Raw genomic sequence first — 23,958 nt, forward strand, 5'->3', positions numbered from 1 at the left:
GCCAGCAGCCTGGCACCTCACCACAGCGTCACACTGCCTTCTTTTGTGCCAAACCGCCCTTTGTCTCCATCCCATGACACTTGCGATGACCCATCTCAAGATCCTGATCTAACCACACCTGCAAAGTCCCCTTTGACATAATGAGGGGGCATTCACAGTTCCCAGGCACTAGGATCCGATATCTTTGGGGACTACCATTTAGCCCACCACAGATACATTCACACAAACACAGTATGAAGATGGTCACACAGACAGACCCAGAAAAACACACACACCCACACTTCACACAAGAAGACACTGTCCGTAGAAACCCACATTCATGAATCCCACGTGGCCACACACTCATTCAAACCTCTTGCCGTCAACCTCCTCAAGCCAGGTCTGGAGGCCACAGAGCTCTTCCCAGTCCCCTTATCTCATAGCTCCCAAGTGACAGCCTTCCTTTCCCCAAAAACACCATGCAAGTCCCTCCTCTGTCCCCTCTGCCTAGGAAGCCCTGGCTCACCCACCTTCAGAAATTAACCTATCTTGAGGCCTTAAAGTTTAAGGTCTTGTTCTGAGCCAACTGCCTCCTCCATGCAGCCCACCTTGCTCTGCCATTTCCGGCTCACAGCCTGCCTTGCTGCCACACCCCGCAGGTTCTCAGAGCACGTGAACTGAATAAAGGAACAGTAGAAAATCAAAGGTCACCAAGCAGAGCTCTTAAAGGTTGGTTGTAAGCATGTGCCACAGTCCTTGAGTTTGAGAGCTTGGTGACTGTTGGACGGACATCGCAGAGTTGGCTGAGCTAGAACACTTTGGTTTGGGTATGGACAGGGCTGGAAATCCCCCCTAGGACTTGACCCCAGATAGGCTCCCGGATCCCCACCTCTGTGCCTGAGTGCCAGACCTAGGGGTCGACTCTGCAGACCAGCTAGAGGCCTCCTGCTCCAGGTAAGTGCCGGCTTTCTGAGAGGTCACTTGGCCTCAGCTCTCTGGGTCCTCTGCCTGGCACCCTGCAGACACATCCTCACCCCAGGCTCCAGGTGCTGGGGACTCAATCCCCTCAGAGGGTACCTGTAGGGTCTGTCCCCCACCAGGAGCTCAGTCTCAGCGACTGGTGCAAGGCCCTCAGGCTAGTCCCCACTAAAGGGTGCAGTGACCATGGGTGTCCTGGGGAATTCAGGAGCACAGTGAGGGCCAGCTGGTGAGTCTGCTCCAGGCTCCTGGGGAAGAGAATGGGAGGGAAGCAAGGAAAGGGGAGGACACAGGCCCTCACTGACACATCTTACCTGGGACATTTGACATGGATCCCTAGAAGGAACGAGCAGAAAGGGGGGGGTGCGGGGTAGGAAGGCTCCCCCTAATGCTGGGGTCAGCGACGGCCAGTGCCCGCTTGGGAGTAACTCCATTTCGCCACCAGACCGCGGTCGGCGGTCGGCGGAGTGAAAGCCTTGGAAAGCCTTGGAGGAAAGTCGTCGATCGCGGTCCTGGGAGGAGAGGACGACCCTCCCGGTAGAGCGCTCTTTCAAGCGTTGGCCTGGAGCCACCTGGATAGACGGGGGCTCGTCAAAACCCCTGCTGTTCGTAGGCGCCCGGGGCTGCGGTCGGACAGCACGGCCAGAGGCCGGGGTCACGGGGGCGCGGCACGCTGCTGACCGCGTGCGCCCGCCCGCAGCATGGAGCCCCGCGCTGCCGCCGCCCGCGAGCTGCTCCTGGGCGCACTGGAAGACCTGAGCCCAGAGCATTTGAAGCGCTTCCGCCACAAACTGCGGGACGAACAGGTGGACGGTCGCAGCGTCCCGTGGGGGCGGCTGGAGGGTGCGGACACCCTGGACCTCGCGGAGCTGCTGGTGCATTTCTACGGGCCGGGACGCGCGCTGGACGTGGCCCAGAAAGCCCTGAAGAGGGCAGACGTGCGCGACGTGGCGGCGCGGCTCGAGGAGCGCCGGCTGCAGAGTGAGTGCCCGCCGGGGCTTCGCCTGGGTCCCCCTCGGCCTCTCCCGCCCGGGCGGCTTCCTCTGGCCCGCGAGGGAGCCCCCCGGGCCCGCCCCCGGCGCGCCTTCCGCACCCCGCCCGGTGCGCCGGGCCCAGCGCCGCCCTCCCTCGCAGGTCTCGGCCGCAGCTCCCCAGCGCCGCCCTCTCTTGCAGGTCTCGGCCCCAGCTCCCCGGCGCCGCTCTCCGTCTCGGGTAGGTGTCTCTCGGCGGGAAGCGCAGGCCCCGAGCTGTGCGGACACTGCGGGTGTCCTCAGAGCACTCGGAGGTTCCGCACCACGGGCCCCGGGGCGGAGCGCGGAGCGGGGGCTTGTGAGGCGACGGGAAACTGAGGCCGGAGCCCGCCGGGGAGCGCGGCGGGCCCCACAGGCTCTGACGGCCCGTCCCCCTCTCCGCCCGCGCCCCCGCAGAGTACAGGAAGCGGTACCGCGAGCACGTGCTGCGGCAGCACGCCAAGGTGAAGGAGCGGGACGCTCGCTCCGTGAAGATCAGCAAGCGCTTCACCAAGCTGCTCATCGCCGAGGAGCCGGAGGCCGAGCGCGCGCGGCGCTCAGACACCCGCACCTTCAACCGCCTGTTCGGCCGCGACGAGGAGGGCGAGAGGCGGCTGACCGTGGCGCTGCAGGGCCCGGCGGGCATCGGCAAGACCATGGCGGCCAGGAAGATCCTGTACGACTGGGCGGCGGGCAAGCTGTACCACAGCCAGGTGGACTTTGCCTTCTTCCTCTCTTGCCGCGAGCTGCTGGAGCGACCGGGCACGTGCAGCCTGGCCGACCTGATCCTAGACCAGTGCCCCGACCGCAAGGCGCCGGTGCAGCAGATGCTGGCGCACTCCGAGAGGCTGCTGTTCATCATGGACGGCGTGGACGAAATGCTGGCGCCAGAGCCGGCCGAGGCCGCGCCCTGCACAGACCCCCACGAGGCCGCGAGCGGCGCGCGGGTGCTGGGGAGCCTGCTGAGCAAGGAGCTGCTGCCCGCGGCGCTCCTGCTAGTGACCAGGCGAGCCGCCGCCCCCGGCGGGCTGCAGGCCCGCCTGTGCTCACCGCAGTGCGCCGAGGTGTGTGGCTTCTCAGACAAGGACAGAAAGAAGTACTTCTACAAATTTTTCCAGGACGAGTGGAAGGCGGAGCACGCCTACCGCTCCGTGAAGGAGAACGAGATGCTCTTCTCCCTGTGCTTCGTGCCCGCCGTGTGCTGGATCGTGTGCACCGTTCTGCGCCAGCAGCTCCAGAGCGGCCAGGACCTGTGGCGCACTTCCAAGACCACCACGTCCGTGTACTTGCTTTTCGTGGCCAGCGTCCTGAGATCGGCGCCCGCGGCCCACGGGGCCCAGCGGCAGAGAGAGCTGCGCAAGCTGTGCCGCCTGGCCTGTGACGGCGTCCTCGGGGGCAGGGCGCGGTTCTCCGAGGAGGACCTTGAACGGCTGCAGCTCTGCGGCTCCAAGGTCCAGACGCAGTTTCTCAGCAAGAAGGAGATGCCAGGCGTGCTGGAAACAGAGGTCACCTACCAGTTCATCGACCAGAGCTTCCAGGAATTCTTAGCTGCTCTGTCCTACCTGCTGGAGGACGAAGGGGCTCCCAGGGCACCTGCTGGTGGCGTAGAGGCACTTCTGCAGGGGGACCCGGAGCTGCGCGGCCACCTCAAGCTCACTACACGCTTCCTCTTTGGACTGCTGAACACAGAGAGGATGTGCGAGATCGAGCGCCACTTTGGCTGCACAGTTTCAGAGCGCGTGAAGCAGCATGTCCTGAAATGGCTGCAGGGCCAGGGCCGTCCTAGGGCGGCGCCCGAGGGCACGGCGGAGATCCTGGCGCCTGAGGGCACGGAGGGGTCAGAGGAGGAGGAGGGCGAGGAGCACAACTACCCACTGGAGCTGCTCTACTGCCTGTACGAGACACAGGAGGATGCCTTTGTGCACCAGGCCCTCCGTGGCCTCCCTGAGCTGGTGCTGGAGCGAGTGCACTTCAGCAGAATGGACCTGGCCGTCCTGAGCTATTGTGTGAGGTGCTGCCCGGCAGGGCAGGCGCTGCGGCTGGTCAGCTGCAGACTGGCCGCTGCACAGGAGAAGAAAAAGAAGAGCCTGATGAAGCGTCTACAGGGCAGCCTGGGTGGAAGCTCGTGAGTCTCCAGGGCAGGGCTGCCCTCTTCTGCGGGCCCTCTGTGGGGGGCATGTGTGCAGAGCATCTTATGTCCATCTGGGCCTGGGGAGTGTGTCCAGACATGACTCCTGCTCCCCGGAGGAGAGGCACGATTTCATGGCTGGTTTTTCTTACCTCCTCAAGGCAGCTCCCAGTGTCCATCTTCTTCCCCAGGGTGCCTTCACCATGTTCCCCACCCTAGCATCCACATCCAAGCAAACCTCCCTCTCCCACCACTGACAGGAGGCTTTCCCGTAATGATTTCTGGAACACACCATGCGCACTGTGCTCTGAGCCTTTGCTCCTGCCGTTCCCTCCACCCAGAACACTGCCTATCCTCAGAGCCTCTCCAAACCCCCCTCTCTAGTCTGAAGCCGTCTGACCGCAGCAGTGCCCCCACTGGGTGCCCGTAGCCATCTCCACCAGACCCTCGTCTCCTGGGCCAGGCTCGTGCCACTGTTCATGCTCTTGATGCCAGCACTGGGTGCCCGTACCCATCTCCACCAGACCCTCATCTCCTGGGCCAGGCTCGTGCCACTGTTCATGTTCTTGATGCCAGCCCAGCGCCTGACTCTGGTGTTCAGCATCTGCCGGGAGAACGAGTGTCAGGTGCTGACAGGGCGGGGCTGGGGACGCCCACTGCAGGCACAAGAACAGGCCTGCCTGTCCCAGGGGACTCACACAGACAGCTTCAGTGGGGAGGTGGATGCGGTCACAGATAAGTGGTTTCACTCTGGGTTTGGGATGAAGAGGGAGGGCATCCTGGCCCAGCTTGAGGGTGAGGGCAGAAGCAGCTCCAGTGTCTCAGAACCATAGGAAGGAGTCCTTCTCAGGAGTGAGGGTGGAAGGGGCAGGGACCTTCACCTTTTCTTTCTTCGTAGCTCTCGAGCCACCACGAGAAAACCCCCGATCTCCCCGCTGCGCCCACTCTGTGAGGCCATGATCAACCAACATTGTGGTCTGCACAGCCTGACGTGAGTAAACAAACCCCAGCTCTTCCCTTGAAAAGGACACAAAGCAGCGTACCCTGGGCAGGAGGAGGGATATAGCCCTGTCTGGGGACGGCAGGCCTAGTGGCCGCTGAGACAGGCTGAGAACCTGTATCCCTCAGCAGGATCAACAGGCTCTGCCCACACGGGACAGAGGAGGGATGTGCTTGGGTGCTAGTTAGAACAGAGGGTTTGGCCCCAGTGTGAGCTGGGAGTGGAAGGCAGCTGAGTTTCTGGAAGAGGGATAAAGGCCAGACTGTCATTTCCCTTCCCCAGGAAGGCTGCCAAGGGCTACTGGACACTGCTGAGTGGTCCTTCTGGATCTCAGAAGTAGTTGTGGAAGGTGTTCAGGGCGCAGGCTCTGAGGCCAGTCTGCCTGCCTCTTTGCCCTTGGCAGGCCAGTCTGTCTGAGCTTCAGTCTTCTCCCGGGGGAATGGAGCCTGTAGCTTCCACCTCAGAAGGTTGATGTGAGAATTACTGAGGCAGTACTTAGTATGTAATCTTTTCAATTACTCTTCACTACCACCAAGTAAGCAGAGAGTAAGAAACATTATAGGAATTAGTACTGGTTAGGTATGGTGGATTAGATACAGTCGTGTGTCAGTGCTGACACGGTAGCTTAACTTGGCATAGACATCAGGAGCCCGTCATTTATAACGGCAAAAAGAGTGGAGATGATGCACTGCCCAACTGTTAGGACTGGCTGACTGAATAAGCTCGGTCCCCCTGACCTGCTGGATGATTATATGAAGTTAGACACGTTGAGGGTAAGCTCGTGGAGAAAGCCCTAAGAGACAAGGGGAGAGCAGCCCAGCGGGTGCACGCGAAGCCTGGACACGGTGGTGACAGTGCAGGAGCAGCTCTGTGGGGCCCAGGGAGGCGGGTGTGGAGCCACAAGTCTGCAGACTGAACCTCAGCCCCCCAGGGAGCAGGCAGCTTACACACTGGGGACTCGTGTGCTTTGTGACCACAGGTTGTCCCGCTGCAAACTCCCCGACGCGGTCTGCAGAGATCTCTCTGAGGCCCTGAGGGAGGCCCCAGCCCTGGCAGAGCTGGGCCTCTTCCACAATGGGCTCAGCGAGGCCGGCCTGCGTGTGCTGAGCGAGGGCCTGGCCTGGCCCCAGTGCCAGGTGCAGACACTCAGGTGAGGAGCAGCCTGGGAGGGACCGAGGGAGGCACCAGGGCTCCCACAGCAGCTCCTGAGGTCAGCCCTCCCCTAGGGTTCAGCAGCCAGGCCTGCAGGAAGCACTCCAGTACATGGTTGGCAAGCTCCTGCTGATCCCAGCACTGACCACCCTGGATCTCAGTGGCTGCCAACTGTCAGGACCTACAGTGACCTACTTGTGCACCACCCTGAAGTGCCCAGGATGCCGCCTGCAAACCCTCAGGTGGAGACTGGGCTGGGGTGGGTGCCAGGGCTTCCCCCAAACCTTAAAGAGGAATCTCTCCCAGGGCCCTCCTGAGGCAATCCCGCTGTAACTCAGGCCCTGGAGCCCCACCCTCTAAATCCCTGCCTCCGGCCCTGGGCCTGGACCATTCCACTAGACCAAATGTCCATTGTAAGGTGCCCGTGCCCAGAATATGGACCAATGACCCCAAATCCCCCTTAGTCCCCTGAAGGCTCTGGCCCCTAGTCCCTGCCCCATTCCCCACGCTCTGACAATCCCCGACTGGCCACCTCCTGTCACCGTGTGCCTTTGGCACAGCCCAGGTCAGCAGCCCCAGCACTGCCCCTGCCGCTGCTCCCTGGTCACTGCACCCCCAGGCCCCCTCCCTCACCAACCCCACTGCCATTCTCTGCACATGGCTACAGGCTAACCTCCATGGAGCTGAGCGAGCACTCCCTGCAGGAGCTGCAAGCTGTGGAGAGAGCAAACCCAAGACTCGTCATCACACACTCAGCGCTGGACGTCCATCCCAAGCCCCCCAAAGTGTTTGCCAGTGCCCTCTGAGGTCCTGAAGGCCAAAACTGGGGAGGAATCTGGTCAGCCCTACAGAGTAGACTTCCCCATTTCAAGGGTGAGAGGATGGTGCTCTCTGCTCTGGACAACCCTTGAGCCTGAGGGGCCCGGGACAGGCAGGTGGGAGACTCGGACAGACGCGGTCCTCACCTGCTCCGGGGCAGGCCCAGGACACGTCCCTTCCACCATACCCTGGGGACAGCTTGTGTCTCTGTCCCCACGGGGAGGAGGACCTCCTCCCCTAACCCTCACCGCTGCCCTGCCCAGGTTTCTCTCCTGGGACCCTCCAGCCTTCCCACTGCAGGGTGCAGCTGAGGTGCCAGGGCCTGAGCCCCGACCACGTGTTGCCTCTACCTGGGGAGCTCAGCGCGAGATGACCCATTTGCGGACCCTGCCCCACTCAGAACAGGCACCCAGAGCCCAGCCGCTCTGCTCTGGCCACAGGGGACCAAGCAGGGGCCGAAGGCGCCCAGAGGAGTCCAGTTGCTCTCTGAGGACTTCAGAAACTAAGGGCAGTGGGGATGGAGCTCTGAACGGGGCTGTGATGGCACAGGTGGTGTGAGCCCCGTATGCTGATAATAAATTCTCCTTGGGATTCAGGTCTGTCATTCTCTGCTGCACTTAGTCAGGCATCCTCACGGGTGCTCATGCCCCTGCCTTTGTTCCCCAGCCCATCTGAAGGGGGCAGAGCTGCAGCCCCCATTTCCTGGGTGAGCTGGGGGGCAGGGGAGTGGGGGCGGGGACGGCTGGATTCAGGAAGCTCTGATAGGAGGTTTGGCCTTGACAGGCAGGGCCAGCAGCAGACAGCCCGAATCCTCAAGTCTTCTCTGCTCAGTGCTGCTGGACTCCACCAGCTTCTGAGGCCCTAGTCAGAAGGGCCCTCTGGGTCCCTTCATGTCCCCCAAACTTCCTTCCATAACCCATTTTCAAATCCAGTTATTCATTCCACAAAACAGACAAAATATCCTTGCCCTCCTGGAGCTGGCATTCTAGGAGCTGATAAATGCTGTGGAGGAAGGAAAAGAAGGGGTGGGGGATGGAGCCAAGGGTTTTCTCTTACCTGAAAGGAGTCTGGGACAATCGAGGGAAGACAGGGCACTTGAAAATGGAAGGAAGTGAGAGGTCAACCTAAGGATGTCTTGAGGAAAAGGCAGTGGGATAGCAAGTGTAAAGGCCACACAGCGGCTCGGCCTGCTGTTAACAAAATACCATAGAGCAGGTAGCTGAGCAACAACAGAAGTGTATTTCTCATAGTTCTGGAGGTTTGGATGTCTAAGGTCAAGGTGCCAGTCAATTCGGTGTCTGATGAGGACCCTCTTGGTGCAGATGTCTCCCAGCCGTGTCCTCACACGGCAGAAGGAGGGAGCTCCAAGGCCTCTTCTTCACTTCAGTTCAGACGCTCAGTCGTGTCCGACTCCAGGAGACCCCATGGGCTAGCACGCGAGGCCTCCCTGTCCATTGCCAACTCCCGGAGTTTACTCAATCTCTCTTCTTTATAAAGGCACTAATCCTACTCTTGACTGCTCTTGACCCAACTATATACCAAAGGTCCCACCTACAAACACCATCACAGTGGGGGTCAGAAGTCAACCGATAAACGTGGGGGGGACACACTGAGTCCATAATAGGGAGCATGCTTGGGATGGTGCAGAAGCAGAAGACAAGTCAGGTAACAGCTGGGTGGGGGGGGCTGAGCGGGGAGGGGCCTGGGTGGCTCCTCATGCTGGCCTGGGCGGCACTTTGCAGGCTTTGAGCAGACCCTAACTACTCTCAGGGTGGCTGTGGCTCTGCTCACTAGAGCTGTGGGGTCAGAGCAGGCCTGCACCAAACCACGAGGGTGGCCTGGTCTGCGAGGAGGCAGTGCCTGTGGATGGGGAGAGCCGGGAAGGGGGCCTGGTGGGGGCCCTGGGAGTGGGAATGGAGGGGCCTGGGTCGGGGGTGGTGAGGTCACCGTTGCTTGTGCCGGGGAGGGGCAGGAAGGCCAGGTTTCAGGCACAGGCTGAGTGTCTGGTTGGGCCAGTGGTCACAGCACAGTCATTTGAGTCAGGCCGGGGTTAGAGAGACAAGGTCCAGACAGGCCCAGGGCCCGGAGCTTCCAGGGGCAGGAGGGAACGTGGGGAAGACTGAGGCTGAGGGGGAGCAGTGCCAGCGAGTGGGGCGGGGACAAAGGAAGGCGGGGCTCCAGAGGAGAGCCCCGGCCCCACCTCTCCTGGGGGAGGGCGGTCAGGGAGACAGGAAGGAACCGTCGCCGGAGAGGGGACCGGTGAAAGCCGAAAGCCCTGTCAGATGCACCCTGGAGAAGCCTCAGGGTAAAGTTGGAGCTGGGCTTCTCTCTGCTCGGCCTCGCGGGCTTGGCCGCCCTTCGCCCCCTCCTCGCGCACGCCCGGGGGTGGGGACGCGCGTCCGGCCCGCCCCGCGCGGCCCTGGAGCGGAGACCACGGGGCCTTCCGGTGGCACGCCGCAGCTGGCTGCTTCTCCTCCTGCCTCTGGGGGGACCCGAGGGACGCGGCAGGGCTGCGGACCCAGAGACGGGGCCTCTGGCCCGCCTGCCCGTCTGCTTCCCCAGCTACTGGCCGCACCCCGCCCTGTACCGACTGGCCTCCAGGAGGGTGAGGCCCGCGGGCTAAGGCTCCGCCCTTCCTGCCAGCAGGACCGGTTCGTGGGGCTGCGGTCCTGAGGTGGGAGCCTGGGGCCTCCGTTGGGTCCCTGGATCAATAGTGGGGGGTGGGGGGTGAGCATCTGCTGGCGGAGGGTGTTTCCTGGGGCGGCCTGAGAAAATCGGGACCACCCAGGTGGGCACAGGCCCCTCCCTCCACCTCTGGGGGCATCAGTCAAGTTCCAAGGAGAGCTTTGGGAGTTACAGAAAACAGAGGCCCAGTCAACTGTGGGGCCTCTGACCCCTGCTTTTGCAGGCCCCTCCGCGGAGTCACCCTTTCCATGGAGAATGCTGGCAAGGACGCCACCAGATTCACTGCCTATTCTCTGCCCAGTGACCCCCGGCTCTTGGCCACTGTGACCAATGCATACTTGGGCACACGCGTGTATCATGAGACACTGCATGTGAGCGGTGTGTACAATGGGGCTTTGGGGGATACCCACCGGGCCATTCTGCCCAGTCCGCTCAATGTCCAGCTGGAGGCCCCTGCAGGGACAGGAGAGCAGCTAACCAAGACCTATGTTCTGGACACTAACACAGGTAGCCACTGCCTGCCCTCCGCCCACCCTTTACCCCACCCCCCACCCCCACCCCCCGCCATTGTTCCAAGCAAGCAGAAGACCAGAGGTCCCATCCTGGCACCTCCTCACTTAGGATGCCAGCACCCTGCAAAAGGAGGCTCTGAGAGGCCACTTTGTGAGGCTTCCAGCTGGCAGGCCTCCTGAATAAGCAGGAACCTGGCGGCCCCCATGTACCTGTTGCTTCCCGAACAGGACAGCTGGGGTTGGAGGTGGATCCCTCACTGAAGGGAGAGGGGGACTTCATTCCCAGCCCAGAAAGGCCGGCAGTTTGGAACTGTCCTCGGTGGCCCCAGGGCGGGTGTGAAAGTTGCCCCGTCTTCCTCTCCACCCTTTCCCAGGCTCCTTCCTGCACACCCTGGAGGGCCCCAGCTTCCGCACCTCCCAGCGCATCTATGCCCACCGCACACTGCCTCATGTCCTGGCCTTCAGTGTGTCCATCACCCGCCTGGCCAAGGGGAGCTGGCCCATCACAGTGCGGCTGCAGTCAGCGTTCTCCCCAGAAAGTCCAGACCTGGATCTGCATCTGGGTCCTGACTTCCAGGGAGCCCAGTGAGGAGGGGCAGGGGGCTGGCTGGGTGGCCGGAGGAGAGGCTGGTGCCTGAGACGCAGCTGCCCTCTTGCAGGTACCTGTACGGCCACACACTCACCCCTGAGCAGCCTGGGGGTGCACAGCAGGAGGTGCACATGCTGTGGACACCGGTCCCCCCGGCCTTGACCCTTGGAGAAGGGCAGGAGCATGCGACATGGGAGTTCCTGACGGTGGTGGGTGGCAGCCAGGCTGAGGCCCAGGCCTGCCTCGTAGAGGCCCTGCAGCTGCAGGCCAGGCACGCTCTCTACACGGCCCACGCCCAGGCCTGGGCCCAGCTCTGGGCGGACTGTGGCCTGGATGTGGAAGGGCCACTGGCCCTGCGCCAGGCCCTGCGTGGTGCCCTCTACTACTTGCTCAGCGCCCTGCCCCAGCCCGGGGCCCCAGGATGCGTCTGCCATGGCCTCAGCCCCGGGGGCCTCTCCAATGGGAGCCGTGGGGAGTGCTACTGGGGCCACGTCTTCTGGGACCAGGTGCCCGCCATCCCCCGTCCACGCACGCGCCGGGTCTCTGCTCTGCAGGGACGCGGTGGGGGGAGGCCTGCTGGGGGCAGTTGAAGGAGGAGGGGTCAAACCAGAAGGTGCAGAGGCCCAGAGCTACGCAGCTGCAGGGCACCTGGCTGGGGCAAGGGGTGCTCTCCCCTCTGGGGAAGGAGTCACTGTAGAGGGGCCAAGGAGGCCACAGAGACTCTACCTGGGGAGGGGCATGGCCAGCAGTGTGCTCTGGAAAGACCCCTGGGGCTGCTGCGGGGAGGGAGGGTGGAGGAAGGTGAGGCAGCCAGGACCAGCTGACCGCGGGGCCCTCCACCCGCTCCCCACACCCAAACGCTGGCCTGAGCCCAGACAGACACAGTGCCCACTGGGTCTGAGGAGTGTCTTGGTTTGGGGGATGCGGCCATGGGGTTGGCGGGCAGAGCATCGTCAGGGACAGACCCGGGGGCACACTGGAGGAGGAAGCTGGACGTGCTGCGGGGAGAGACCAGGGGCTCTTCCGTGGCTGTGCTCCAGGACCTCTGGGTGCTCCCCGGTCTCCTGCTGCTCCACCCGGAGGCCGCCAAGGCTCTCCTGCATTATCGCATCCGGACGCTAGGCGGGGCCCTGGACAATGCCCGGAGCCTGGGCTACCAGGTAAGGGGCCCCCAGAAGGCCTGAGGGCCCACACCCCTCTCAGGCCTTCACCCCTTGTCCCAGGCCCCCTCTGTGGGTGGGACCCGGACTTCCTGGATCCCTCCCCCAGCCTGTACTGCCCAGTGGGAACAACGGCCAGGCAGGCCCGTCAGGGCTCCCCTCGCTGCCCTGCCCCGGGGCAGGGACACAGTAGATGCCAGGCAGAAGCAAGCTGGCCCACGGCAGGGACACCCCGCAGGGCCCCACAACGGCCCCTGCCTCTGTCTGCCCTCCATGGCTGAAGGCTGGCAGCGAGGGGAAAGGGGCAGGCTACCCCTGGCCCCCAGGAACACAGTCGTCTGCTCCATCCCCCAACCCCCAGGGAGCCAAGTTTGCCTGGGAGAGCGCCGGCTCTGGCCTGGAGGTCTGCCCTGAAGCCATCTACGGGACCCAGGAGATCCATGTCAATGGGGCTGTGGTGCTGGCCTTCCAGCTGTACTACCACACCACACAGGTGTGTCACTGTGCCACCGGGGCAACCCTCCCCGCTGCATGACTGCCTGTCTGGGCCAGTCCTGTGGAGCATCTCGGAGCCAGGCCTGCATTGCTGGGCGCTCAGAGAGGTGGTCCTTGACGAGAAATGCAGTGACCAGTGGGAGCTAGAATCACAGGTGCCGTGGCCTCTGACATACCCCCTCCTGCTCCTCAGGACTTGGAGCTCTTCCGAGAGGCTGGTGGCTGGGACGTGGTCAGGGCCGTGGCTGAGTTTTGGTGCAGCCGTGTAGAGTGGAGCCCTGAGGAGGAGACGTACCACCTGAAGGGTGAGAGCGTGGCCGTCGCGGAAGGAGTGTGGGACAGGGAGCATTGGCGCTCACAAGTGGAGGGACAGGCGGACACGTGTGACCGCCAGCCCCACAGTGGCGACTGGGCCGGGGCAGGTCCCTGAGCCCCTCCATGAAGTACCGTCTTGCCCTTCTGTGCCCAGGAGTCATGCCCCCCGATGAGTACCACCCAGGGGTCAACAATTCTGTGTACACCAACGTCTTGGTCCAGAACAGGTCAGACCCCACCCCGCCTCCACTGCGAAGGGGAAGGAGTGTGGTGGCTGCAGCCCACCTTCCCCACCCCCCGCCCCTCCCCTGTCCCCCGCCCCTCCCCCACCCCTCCCTCACCTCCCCCGCCCCCTCCCCCCGCCTTACCCCTGCCCTGCCACCTCTGCTCCTAGCCTGCGCTTTGCCGCTGCCCTGGCCCAGGACCTGGGGCATCCTGTCCCCAACCAGTGGCTGGTGGTGGCTGATAAGATCAAGGTGCCCTTTGACCCGAAACTGAACTTTCACCCTGAGTTTGATGGGTACCAGCCTGGTGAGTGGACTCGCAGCTCCTTCAAGGCCCTTCTCTCCTCCTGCAGGACCTTGTGTCCACCCTGGACACCCCTTTCCCAACAGAGCAGTCCCCGCCCTAGCCCCATCCCTTCAGCAGCACCTCGCCCTCCCCCCAGGAGAGGAAGTGAAGCAGGCAGATGTTGTGCTCCTGGGGTACCCCGTCCCCTTCCCCCTGAGTCCTCACGTTCGCAGGCAAAACCTGGAGATTTATGAGGCTGTGACGTCCCCCCAAGGCCCCGCTATGACCTGGGTAAGGAGACTGCGGGGCGTGGGATGGTGGTCCCCACAGCAGCTTGGCGTTGCCCCACTGGCCTCAGTCTCCCCTCCCCCTGCTGTGGGCCTCACGCCAGCATGTCCTCTGACCCCAGAGCATGTTTGCGGTGGGCTGGATGGAGCTGAAGGACCCAGGGCGGGCATGGTCCCTCCTGGAGAGGAGCTTCGCCAACGTCACGGAGCCCTTCAAGGTCAGCCTGGCCCCAGCCCGGACCTCCATGCTCACCATGCTCAGCCCTGCCCTGACTGCCTTGCCCCCTGCAGGTGTGGACAGAGAACGCAGACGGGTCAGGTGCTGTGAACTTCCTGACAGGCATGGGGGGCTTCCTGCAGGCGGTGCTCTTTGGGGTCACGGGGTTCAGGTGAGTGCAGCGGCAGCAGAGGGCGACCGCCTGCTGCCCCCTGCCCTCCTCACACTACCTTCCCTTCCCCCAAGGATCACCGGGGCCGGTCTGACCTTCGACCCCATGTGTCCGGTGGGCGTCTCTGGACTGTGTGTCTCTGGCATCTCCTACCAGGGGAGCAGGCTTGACTTCTCCTTCTCTGCGGGCTTCGTGACAGTCGAGGTCACAGCCCAGGCAGGGCCCTGGGCCCCCTCTCTGGAAGCCGAGTTGTGGCCGTCGCGGACTCGGCTCCCCCTGCCTCCAGGTAGGCCCCCCCAGGCTCCCCCAAGGCGACCCCAGTGTGTGCCTCGCCCCACGATGCCCCTCTCCTTGCAGGACGCAGAGTCTGCTTTCCCTGCTCAGCGGGCCAGATACAAAGGTCAGACCTGGAGGACGCACAGGCCACACGCGCTGCCCCACGAGCTTCCTGGGAGGCTTTCTGAAGACGTTGAACAACTGCCCCAAGCCCACAGGCCCCGCTCTGGGACACCCTTGGGCCCTGAAACTCCATGAGCCCCTCCCCAGGCCCCTTCCCCGCAGACAGCCAGGGCTGCCCCCGCCTCTGGCCACGCCCCCTGCAGGTACTGAGTGGCTGTACCCGCCCCTTCTCAATGCCCTCCTGGACCCCCACCCACCTCCATGTGGCAGCCAGGCTCCATCTGGCCTGAGTTCAAGCCTCTGCCTCTAGCCAAGCCCCCAGTGACCCCTGTGGACTGGCCACTTCCCTGCTGCTCAGCCCTGTCTGCTCCCAGCCCCCTCATGCCCTTCCCGAGGGGCCAGTTCTGCGGAGGAGACTGCGGCAGGGGCAGGCCTTGCTGGGGAGGGCCACGGGGTGCAGGACGTGGGGAGGACTTGGAACCTGGGCCACGGCTTCCCACAGAGGGCTGTGTGCCGGACGCCTGGGCCCAGGCGCTCCTGGACTGTCTGGGGAGCCCAGCACCCTCAGTCTTGCTCCTCTTGCCTCTGGGCCACGTCGGTCATGCCTGATGGTCTCTATCACGTGCCTTCCTCGAGGAGCAAGGGGTGTGGAGTGTGGCGCAGGGCCCTGCTCTCCCCCCGACCAGCCGGAAGAACGGGGCTGCGGTGCTGGTCCTGCCCGGCCTGGGCACACAACCTCGGTCGAGGCTCCACCTGCTGTCTGCTCCGGGCCTGAGCCCCCCAGCTGGCACAGCTGACTTGGGCTCTCGGGTCTTCCAAGGTGGGACAGCGTCTGCTGGGGAAGTAAAGCTCGGTGCCGGGCAAGCTGTGTCTGTGCTGAGGAGCCGACGGGCACCCTCCTGAAAGGGAGGCTCTTGTCAACGGTCAGGTTTCCCTTCCCTTGCTCATGTGGAGCAAGTAAGTGGGTCCCATCACGTCTGCACCTGCCTCCCTCCCCAACCCCCCCACCCCCCGCGGCAAACTACTGCTCTCCGTTCTCAGTGGAGAGTTAGCCCGAGTTCTCCCAAAAGCAGACTGAAACCCCTGAGGAAGAGAGGAGCGGGATGGCGGAGGAGCTGGGGTCACCAGGGCCTGCCTGTGTGCGGCTGCAGGGAGCATGGCCAAGCTGTAGATGAGCTTCCTGAGTGCGCGTGGCCTCAGAATGGAGTCGGCGCTTGATGGGGCTCCCCCGGGTGCCCACAGGCTCTCATTCAGCTGCTGGCAGTGCAGCAAAGGCCCAGGAGGGCTGCTGGAGCCAGGCACGTAGGCCACAGATGGGCCCCATGAGGCAGACACTTGCCTTTGCAGCCCTGGAGCCAGATGTGGGCACGGGCGTTAGGTGGGGGTGGTTCAGTTCAGTTCAGTCGCCCTTTGTCCACAGGACTGACATAACCTGGCATTTCCCCAGGCGTGTGTGTCATGCGTGTGTGTGTCACGCGTGTGTGTGTGCACGCACCCACCTGTGCAGGGGCAGGGGCAACCCTCTGAGGGGCCTTAACAGGGTGGCAGCATGTGTATGCCGCCTGGCTGATCCAGTCCGTGGCAGCCCACTCTCTGAACTTGACCAGGTCCCTTCCTGGGGCAGGAAGCATTGCTGGTGACCTTCATCTGTACCTGGTTAACTGCACATTCTGTGTCCTCACACCTGGGTATGGGCTGGACACTCTGCTCCCCTCACCAAATGTGGGGACCAGCAGACTATCCCCTGCTTGGAGACATGTATTCGACCACACACAGGCTAACCCCAGCTCCCAGCCTCTGTCCAGCATGGGTTGTTCCCTTCCTGGGCCAGACCTGGTGCTTAATTTTGGAACACTGCCTCCATGCTAGTCTGAGCACTGGCCTTGTCCTTGGTCCACTGTAGGACCAGCACCCAGGAAGGGGCAGAACTCCACCTCCACCCCAGGTCCCTCCAGCACAACCTCTGTCGGGCTGGCTCAGGGCAGCACACACTCGGCATGGGGCTGGGGCATCGCTGGCCTGCAGCTGGGACTCATCACTGCTGGCATGTGGTGGAGACAGCTGGGCCAGCTGTTGGCTGTCACAGGAGGGGGCCACTCCAGGGGCTCCAAGTGTAACAGCTCCACAGAGACCTCCACCCACAGCCCAGGCCGGGTGGGAAGGGACCATGGGTGGGGTGCTCAAAGCCCTGAGCCACCCTGTGGTTAAGGCCCCTGCAATTAGCCTGCCCTGTCATTGGCCTGGCCACAGCAAGGCCCAAGGGCCTCGCCCCCAGCCACACAGGGTGTGCGTGTGTGTTTAGCAACCCCCTGCTCTGGATCGGGGAGGGGCTGCACAGGGAGGTAAAATGATGCAGGAACATGCGCTTGTGCCGAAGACACTTCACAAAGGGCTCACCCCAGTGTCTCCCTCTCTGTACAGTCGTGCGTGGGGGGTGCGTCTGTGCGTGTGTGTGTGATGGGCGTGTGCACTGCCTGTCTGCTCGTGTCCCCTGATCCTGGAGGGAGGGAGCCCACCGCTCGGATGGAGACCAATCAGAGTTAGAGGAATGTGAGGCCAGGAGGGCAGAGTGACACAAAGAAGGAGGTCAGCACAGGCCCAGCCACGGGCAGGAAGGTGCAGGGCAAGGACGGAGCTCACTGGCCAGGGATGCCCCTCAACACGCGTGCACACACGCCGACTCGAGGGCGGCACACGCGTGGACTCGGGGACTCTCCACATGCCCTGGAAGAGAGGCCACTAAACCACAGCGTGCCAGAGATCAAAAGCCCAAGTTCCCCAGCTTCGTTCTAAAATACTCAGGCGCCTCTGCCCAGAAGCCGCAGGCTGCCTGGTGCCTGAACGAAGGGGACAGGCAGGGCGCGGCCAAGCCAGCGGGACAGAGCGGCCCACTGCGGATGCTGGGGGCAGTTCAGGGGGACGTGCTGTGGTGTCCCTAGGGTAGCTCCTCTCAGGAAGATGCCCTCCCCAGCCCCAGCCAGGAACAGTCCCAGAAGGCACTTTCTGGAACCAGGTCTTTTTAATTGAACAGCCGAGCCTGGTGAGTGGGGAGGGAGGAGCTGGCCTGAGGGCCGGGGGTCAGGGAACTGGGGGCATCAAGCTAAGGGGAAGCCCCTGAGGCCCGAGTGGCAGACCTTCAGAGTCAGTGTTGGGTGCCCGGGCTAGGGCGGGGGTGGGCCTCGGCCCTGTAGATGGCCGGGGTTCCAGGGCGCTGGGGTAAAGCCCCGGGGTTGGGGCCCCTGCTCAGGCCAGGGGCAGGGCCCAGCCTGTCAGTCATAGTCGGAGTCATCGAACTTGGTGCTGAAGAAGGCAGCGGAGCCCTTGGCCAGCCGAGACAGGTGCAGGGCGCCGGTCACCACCAGCGCCAGAAGCAGCAGTGGCGGCACCAGCGCCCACATCGCGGCCAGGATGTTGTAGCACTTGGCTCTGGAGCCGAGACGCCGGGCCGCCTCCAGGTCTCCAGCCACCTTCTGGTCTCGGGCCTGCGGACCAGCAGCAGGGCCAGGTCGCTACATGTTCGCGGGGACTGGGGGCCCCGCCACCCCCATCCCAGGCAGCCACTGGGTCCACAGCTTGGGGGACCCATGCTGGACCCAAAACCTGGATGGAGGGGAGAGGCCTGAGGGGATACTGTCTGGGCTGGACTCACTCCCTTCACTGCCCCCAGCTGGACACATGGGCTTGACCTTCCTTGGGGGTTCAGCCTAAGGTGGGGCTGAAGGGAGCCTCTGCACCCTCCCACTCCAGTTAATGGACCCAGTGGCCATCCCAAGCCAGCATCTGCTTTCCAGGACTCCCAAGGGTAGGGAGTCCTCATTGGTGCTGGGAGGCCGCCACCACAGGAGCTGAAGCTAGGGAGCTGTGCTAACAGGAGCCCCGGCGCGTGGAAAGCCCCATTTGAAAGAAGAGACCCCCTTGGGTAATGCCTGATCTACCCTCGGTCCTTTGGGACAGACTAGACACTCCCCTTCATTTTTATGAACAGCAGTCAGACTCAGAAGCCTTCATGGGAGGCAGACCTCCCCTCACAGCCAGGCTGGAGGACACCCAGCAGAGTCCTCCCGCACCCCGGCGTGATAAGCACCCCCGTGAAATGCTCCTGGGCCCCCACGAAGTCCCCCAGGCCCACCTTGATGGAGTAGGCCAGCGCCAGGAAGCCGAGGCAGCACAGGTTCAGGTACAGGGTGCTGAACACGGACCAGATCAAGTGGTCTCGAGGTGGGGGTCGCGGCGCCCCCAGCGTCAGGGCCGTGTGGGTGTTGCCGTCGGCCTTGCGGGGCGTCGGGGCCCGGGGGTCCTCGCGGGGGTACGACGTGTCCATGGGTTCCAGCGCCGTCTCCTCGCTCGGACTCCTGCTCCGAGGGTGGGCGCCCCGCCGCTTATAGCCCCCGCCGCCGCCCGGCTGACCGGCCGCCGCTAAATATAACGACAAATGACAGCCCGCCGAGCGCCGCCCCGCCCGCGCGCGCCCACCGCCCGCCCCGCAGGGAGCCCCGCGCCCGGGAGCCGCCCCGCAGAGCCCCTCCCACCCTGGGGTCCGGCCAGCAAGCCCCCACCCCAGGCGGCGGCCGAGGCGCGCGGTGGCTGCGGTCGGCCCACCAGAGCCCCCTCCCCCGCGGACAAAAGCGGGTGCAGGCGCCGGGTCAGCGCCGCTGTGGCGGGGCGGCTGCCTTGGCTTTTGCTGTCCTCAGCACTGCCCGGATCACCGTCTGATCAGCCGTGTCCAGCCTTAGGGATAGGACAGTCCCTGTGAGTGCCGGTGGGAGGCACTTGGAACTGGACGGTGCTAAGGAGAAGATGGAGTGTGGAGAGAGAAAGCCGGGGTGCGCGTGTTGCGGGGCGCGCTGTGACCGGGGCTGCTGTCGGGCCGGTTACTTCTTCCTCCCCAGTCCAGAGCTGTTTGTGGGCGATGAACTTTTTATGTCTTAAGCCTGGTCTCATCTCCCTGCAGAGGGCCCAGCGGCATCTGTGTGCCTGCAAATCACATGTATGTCAAGGGCCAGATTGGATGTGAGAGTTGGACTATAAAGAAAGCTGAGCACCGAAGAATTGATGCTTTTGAACTGTGGTGTTGGAGAAGACTCTTGAGAGTCCCTTGGACTGCAAGGAGATCCAACCGGTTCATCCTAAAGGAAATCAGTCCGAGTGCTCATTGGAAGGACTGATGCTGAAGCTGAAACTCCACTACTTTGGCCATATGATGCAAAGAGCTGACTCACTGGAAAAGACCCTGATGCTGGGAAAGATTGAAGGTGGGAAGAGAAGGGGACGACAGAGGATGAGATGGTTGGATGGTATCACTGACTCAGTGGACATGAGTTTGAGCAAGCTCCACGAGTTGATGATGGACAGGGAAGCCTGGTGTGCTGCAGTTCATGGGGTCGCAGAGTCGGACACGACTGAGTGACTGAACTGACTGACTGGCTGAGATTCACATAACCAAGTGCCCGCTCCATGGAGGAGGGCTCCTGGGCTCTCCAGCCTGCTCCTCCAAGGGAGACCTCAGGCTCCCAAACCTTCTTGAGTTGGGACTGCTATAGCTAGTGCCCAGACCAGTGGTTCATAAATAATAGAAATGTATCTCTCACCTTTCCAAAGGCTTGAAGGTCAACTTCTTGCTTCCAGGCCCACCTCTTATGTAATCTTATCTATGTGGAATATCCCTCATAAATGGCCATTCTATTCTAGGTTGTTTTAGTAAGACTTTGCCATTTTTGTGATATATACAGCTTCTGGGACAGCAGTGGAAAGTGAAAGTGAAGCCACTCAGTCGGGTCCGACTCTTTGTGACCCCGTGGACTGTAGCCCACCAGGCTCCTCCGTCCATGAGATTCTCCAGGCAAGAATACTGGAGTGGGCTGCCATTTCCTTCTCCAGGGAATCTTCCCGACCCAGGGATCGGACCCAGGTCTCCCACATTGCAGGCAGACGCTTTAACCTCTGAGCCACCAGGGAAGCCCGGGACAGCAGTTCTTAGATATAAATTAAACAGTTGTGCCGGCAGGTGGCGAGCTACTTTCTTATATCTAACCCTTGGGTTCTCTCTGAGACAAACTAATACCTCAAAGGGACTTGCCTCTGCGATGCAGATTGTGCGTGATTCGTGGTGTACTTCGCTGCTCAGTTTTCTTGGGTTTGATGAGAGATCTGGAGTCAATACAACCAATTCCATAATCAACCTATCCTAACATGTGAGTCCTTAGGTCAGGAGGCAAGTGGTGTAACAGCTCTTAAATGCGTAATCTGCACTACCAATTTTTGCTGCTTGCTTTTCTAACTTGAAAATTTTGCATTCCCAGTAGGACTTGCACTAGACCCAGTCTAGCTTAAACTGGAAGTAGCTCATTTCGAGATCCAGTTCAGTTTTTAAATGAGACCCAGCCTGACTCCAGATGGTAAACACCAACAGTCCCTAACGTGGAGTCTGAGGACTGGGAGAGGAGTGGACCAGCAGAACTCCACACGTGAGGAGTGCAGCTGGGGGCTCCACACCAACTGGAAACTGGGCATTGGGACTCACAGTTCCCACATAGGTGCTGAGACAGATTTGGGGGACTGGGGTTTTACATCCAAAATAGGGAACTGTGAGAACTGCAGCTTGGGGAAACCCCCAGTGAGAGATCAAGGCAAGACTGTGGGTGCCCAAGGGGTGGGGGTGGGAGGCCTATGTCTCCATTGTCCCAAGACGTCCTCCTTCCCAGCCTCATTAGAAAAGGTACATCCTTCACCCTCAGATAAATTCAGATCTCGAGTCTGGTCCAGAAAAGAGAAAGGTGCTGGAAGGACACTGCCCCCTGGTGGGTGAGTGGCCAGCGAAGGGGCCAGAGCTGAGGGAGGGTGAGCCCCGGGGCTCCTGGGGAGGCTGAGAGTCTGGGAGGAAGAGATGGGGGCCCCTTGAGTGGGGAGGCCCACCAGCACTGGCCTGCTCAGGCCCCAGGGGATGGGCATGGGTGGGTCACCATCGGGAAGGATGGGCACTGCGGTCTAGCAGGGGGCCCCTGAGTCACAGCCCCTGGCTGTCACTTGGACCCTCACCAGCTCTTCTCCCCTAGTCTAGGTACCAGAAGATGGTGGGCAATACCACTGGGGCCCAGAGCCATGCTCCATTGCCAAGTGTCTGGACATCTGAGCCCTGGGCATGGGGCTCCTTCTGACCATCGGGTTGATTGTTCTTGTGTGTGCAGACCTGACCGCCACCAGATGGCTTTATAGTTTGTGCAGGATAGCAGATGCTATTGCCCATGGCAGGCACCCCATGAGCTCCCCTCTCCACTGTTGGTCCTGCACCTGGGGTTATGGCCCTGCCCTTGTCCCCACCCTTTTATAAAGCAGTTTATATCTGAATATTCTTTGGAAAGACTGATGCTGAAGCTCTAAAACTTTGGTCACCTAATGTGAAGAGACAATTCATTGGAAAAGACCCAGATGCTGTGAAAAATTGAGCGCAGGAGGAGAAGGGGGCAATAGAGGATGAGATGGTTGGATGGCATCACTGACTCAGTAGCCATGAGTTTGAGGGAGATAGTGAAGGACAGGGAAGGCTGGGGTGCTGCAGTTCATGGGGTCCCAGAGAGTTGAACATGACTTGGGAACTAAACAACAATACCTGTCAGCAATTGAATTCAGCACGCATGCTAAGTCACTTCAGTCATGTCTGACTCTGTGCAACCCTATGGACCTAGCACCACCTGGGATTGCTCTCTTCTTACCTAGAGCAGACAGGAGGCTCCTTCCCCCAGGATCCTGCTGGACAAATGCTCCACCCTTCGGAAACTCAGCTATGCAGAGAGCTGGCAGAGCAGCCAAGGAAAGAAAGGCTTTTATGCTCAGTGGCTCAGTTGTGTCCAACTCTCTGTGACTGCATGGATTGTAGCCCACCAGGCTCCTCTGTCCACGGGATGCTCCAGGCAAAAGTACTGGAGTGGGTTGCCATTTCATCCTCCAGGGAATCTTCCCGACCGGGATTGAGCTCACGTCTCCTGCATTGGCAGGCAGATTCTTTACCACCAAGCCACAGAGAAAGCCCCAGAATGGTAGCAAATCTGAAATTTGTTTTGAAAACTCTACCTTATCAAAAGGGATGGGATTTTTCATACACAACATAGCTAATCATAGGGCTTCCCTGGTGGCTCAAGATGGCTCAAGGAGACCTGGGTTCGATCCCTGGGTCAGGAAGATCCCCTGAAGAAGATAATGGCAACCCACTCCAGTATTCTTGCCTGGAGAATTCCATGGACGGAGGAGCCTGGCAGGCTACACTCCGGGTCACAAAGAGTCGGATGTGACTAAGTGACTAAGACCTTGACTTTGATGGCTAACTATGTGACCCAAAACTTTTAAACCTCTTCCCGTGCATCATAGTCATGTTCCAAACACAAATTAATCCTAGCCAGCATTGGAATTGGCGCACATGTCAATTCTACTGCAAGACAGATGGGAGACAGTAAAATGACAATGAAATCGCATCAAAGAGACGGAAAATAACAGAATATACAGATACAGTCAGGATCTCTTCTCTGAAGCCCTAGAAGAAAGTGATACTGTTCTGCCTGATCTGCTCTAATGGGTCTAGGCATTGAGATGCCATCTCATTTTGGATGTAACTGTGAAGTAACCTATTAACTGCATCTACACAAAACTGGAAACGAACAGAGATCATTCTGTCATTTTTGACATTACATCCAAGTACTGCATTTCAGACTTTTTTGTTGACCATGATGGCTACTCCATTTCTTCTAAAGGATTCCTGCCCACAGTAGTAGATATAATGGTCATCTGAGTTAAATTCACCCATTCCAGTCCATCTTAGTTCGCTGATTCCTAGAACGTTGACATTCTCTTGCCATCTCCGGTTTGACCACTTCCAATTTGCCTTGATTCATAGATCTAACATTCCAGGTTCCTATGCAATATTGCTCTTTACAGCATCGGACCTTGCTTCTATCACCAGGCACATCCACAACTGGGTATTGTTTTTGCTCTGGCTCCATCCCTTCATTCTTTCTGGAGTTATTTCTCCTCTGATCTCCAGTAGCATATTGGGCACCTACCGACCGGGGAGTTCATCTTTCAGTGTCCTAACTTTTTGCCTTTTCATACTGTTCATGGGGTTCTCAAGGCAAGAATACTGAAGTGGTTTGCCATTCCCTTCTCCAGTGGACCACGTTTTGTCACACTCTCCACCGTGACCCGCCCATCTTGGGTGGCCCTGCCTGGTGTGGCTCACAGTTTCAGACGAGTCAGACGAGGCTGTGGTCCGTGTGATCAGACTGGTTAGTTTCTGTGATTGTGGTTTTCAGTCTGTCTGCCCTCTGATGCCCTCTCTGTTCGTTTCCAAGGCAAACCATTCGTTATCACGGTAATCCAAGTCTATGCCCCAACCAGTAATACTGAAGAAGCTGGAGTTGAACGGTTCTATGAAGACCTACAAGACCTTCTAGAACTAACACCTAAAAAAGATGTCCTTTTCATTATAGGGGACTGGAATGCAAAAGTAGGAAGTCAAGAAACACCTAGAGTAGCAGGCAGATTTGGCCTTGGAGCACGAAATG

At 60.9% G+C, this 23,958-nt stretch overlaps 3 protein-coding genes across 5 annotated transcripts; 2 read left to right on the forward strand and 1 right to left on the reverse strand.

The window, feature by feature from the left end:
• The first annotated feature begins 1,658 nt into the window (after window positions 1-1,658).
• Window positions 1,659-7,650, forward strand: NLRP6 (NLR family pyrin domain containing 6). The gene is made up of 7 exons (XM_088832092.1): window positions 1,659-1,938; window positions 2,131-2,169; window positions 2,385-4,092; window positions 4,994-5,086; window positions 6,075-6,245; window positions 6,322-6,489; window positions 6,915-7,650. The coding sequence occupies exons 1-7, from the start codon at window positions 1,659-1,661 to the stop codon at window positions 7,051-7,053; spliced, it is 2,598 nt and encodes an 865-aa protein (XP_088688218.1). The 3' UTR covers window positions 7,054-7,650.
• Window positions 7,651-9,256: 1,606 nt separating this feature from the next.
• PGGHG (protein-glucosylgalactosylhydroxylysine glucosidase) lies at window positions 9,257-15,445 on the forward strand. Of its 3 annotated transcripts, XM_055415099.2 has the most exons (15): window positions 9,266-9,371; window positions 9,629-9,740; window positions 9,975-10,258; window positions 10,638-10,848; window positions 10,923-11,358; window positions 11,893-12,012; window positions 12,374-12,505; window positions 12,701-12,812; window positions 12,977-13,049; window positions 13,217-13,353; window positions 13,490-13,623; window positions 13,742-13,837; window positions 13,911-14,008; window positions 14,083-14,294; window positions 14,366-15,438. In XM_055415099.2, exons 3-15 carry the CDS (start codon window positions 10,000-10,002, stop codon window positions 14,470-14,472), a joined length of 2,127 nt encoding a protein of 708 aa, XP_055271074.2. In that variant the 5' UTR covers window positions 9,266-9,371; window positions 9,629-9,740; window positions 9,975-9,999; the 3' UTR covers window positions 14,473-15,438. The 3 variants fall into 3 exon arrangements, 2 of the variants coding, with proteins under 2 accessions (XP_055271070.2, XP_055271074.2); XR_016036331.1 differs by lacking the exon at window positions 9,629-9,740 and having other exon boundaries at window positions 9,257-9,371; window positions 14,165-14,294; window positions 14,366-15,445; XM_055415095.2 differs by lacking the exon at window positions 9,629-9,740 and having other exon boundaries at window positions 9,257-9,371.
• A 2,218-nt stretch (window positions 15,446-17,663) lies between these two features.
• IFITM5 (interferon induced transmembrane protein 5) lies at window positions 17,664-18,743 on the reverse strand. Its single transcript, XM_055415100.2, has 2 exons — window positions 18,537-18,743; window positions 17,664-17,889 (listed from the first exon to the last, which is right to left on the reverse strand). The coding sequence occupies exons 1-2, from the start codon at window positions 18,726-18,728 to the stop codon at window positions 17,677-17,679; spliced, it is 405 nt and encodes a 134-aa protein (XP_055271075.1). The 5' UTR covers window positions 18,729-18,743; the 3' UTR covers window positions 17,664-17,676.
• Window positions 18,744-23,958: the final 5,215 nt, after the last annotated feature.

The sequence above is a fragment of the Moschus berezovskii genome, chromosome 25, assembly GCF_049115385.1.
Source record: "Moschus berezovskii isolate FMDL1 chromosome 25, NW_MosBer_1.0, whole genome shotgun sequence".
Taxonomy (NCBI): domain Eukaryota; kingdom Metazoa; phylum Chordata; class Mammalia; order Artiodactyla; family Moschidae; genus Moschus; species Moschus berezovskii.

Excerpts from the sequence above, each read along its gene's own strand:
- NLRP6 (XM_088832092.1), top strand. The coding sequence starts at position 1,659 with ATGGAGCCCCGCGCTGCCGCCGCCCGCGAGCTGCTCCTGGGCGCACTG. Across the intron at positions 4,093-4,993 it reads GGCAGCCTGGGTGGAAGCTC|CTCTCGAGCCACCACGAGAA; the intron begins GTGAGTCTCCAG and ends CTTTCTTCGTAG. Across the intron at positions 6,246-6,321 it reads TGCCAGGTGCAGACACTCAG|GGTTCAGCAGCCAGGCCTGC; the intron begins GTGAGGAGCAGC and ends GCCCTCCCCTAG.
- PGGHG (XM_055415095.2), top strand. The coding sequence starts at position 9,349 with ATGCACCCTGGAGAAGCCTCAGG. Across the intron at positions 12,013-12,373 it reads CCCGGAGCCTGGGCTACCAG|GGAGCCAAGTTTGCCTGGGA; the intron begins GTAAGGGGCCCC and ends CCCAACCCCCAG. Across the intron at positions 12,813-12,976 it reads GGAGACGTACCACCTGAAGG|GAGTCATGCCCCCCGATGAG; the intron begins GTGAGAGCGTGG and ends TTCTGTGCCCAG.
- IFITM5 (XM_055415100.2), bottom strand. The coding sequence starts at position 18,728 with ATGGACACGTCGTACCCCCGCGAGGACCCCCGGGCCCCGACGCCCCGC. Across the intron at positions 17,890-18,536 it reads CGCTGGCCTACTCCATCAAG|GCCCGAGACCAGAAGGTGGC; the intron begins GTGGGCCTGGGG and ends GCTGGTCCGCAG.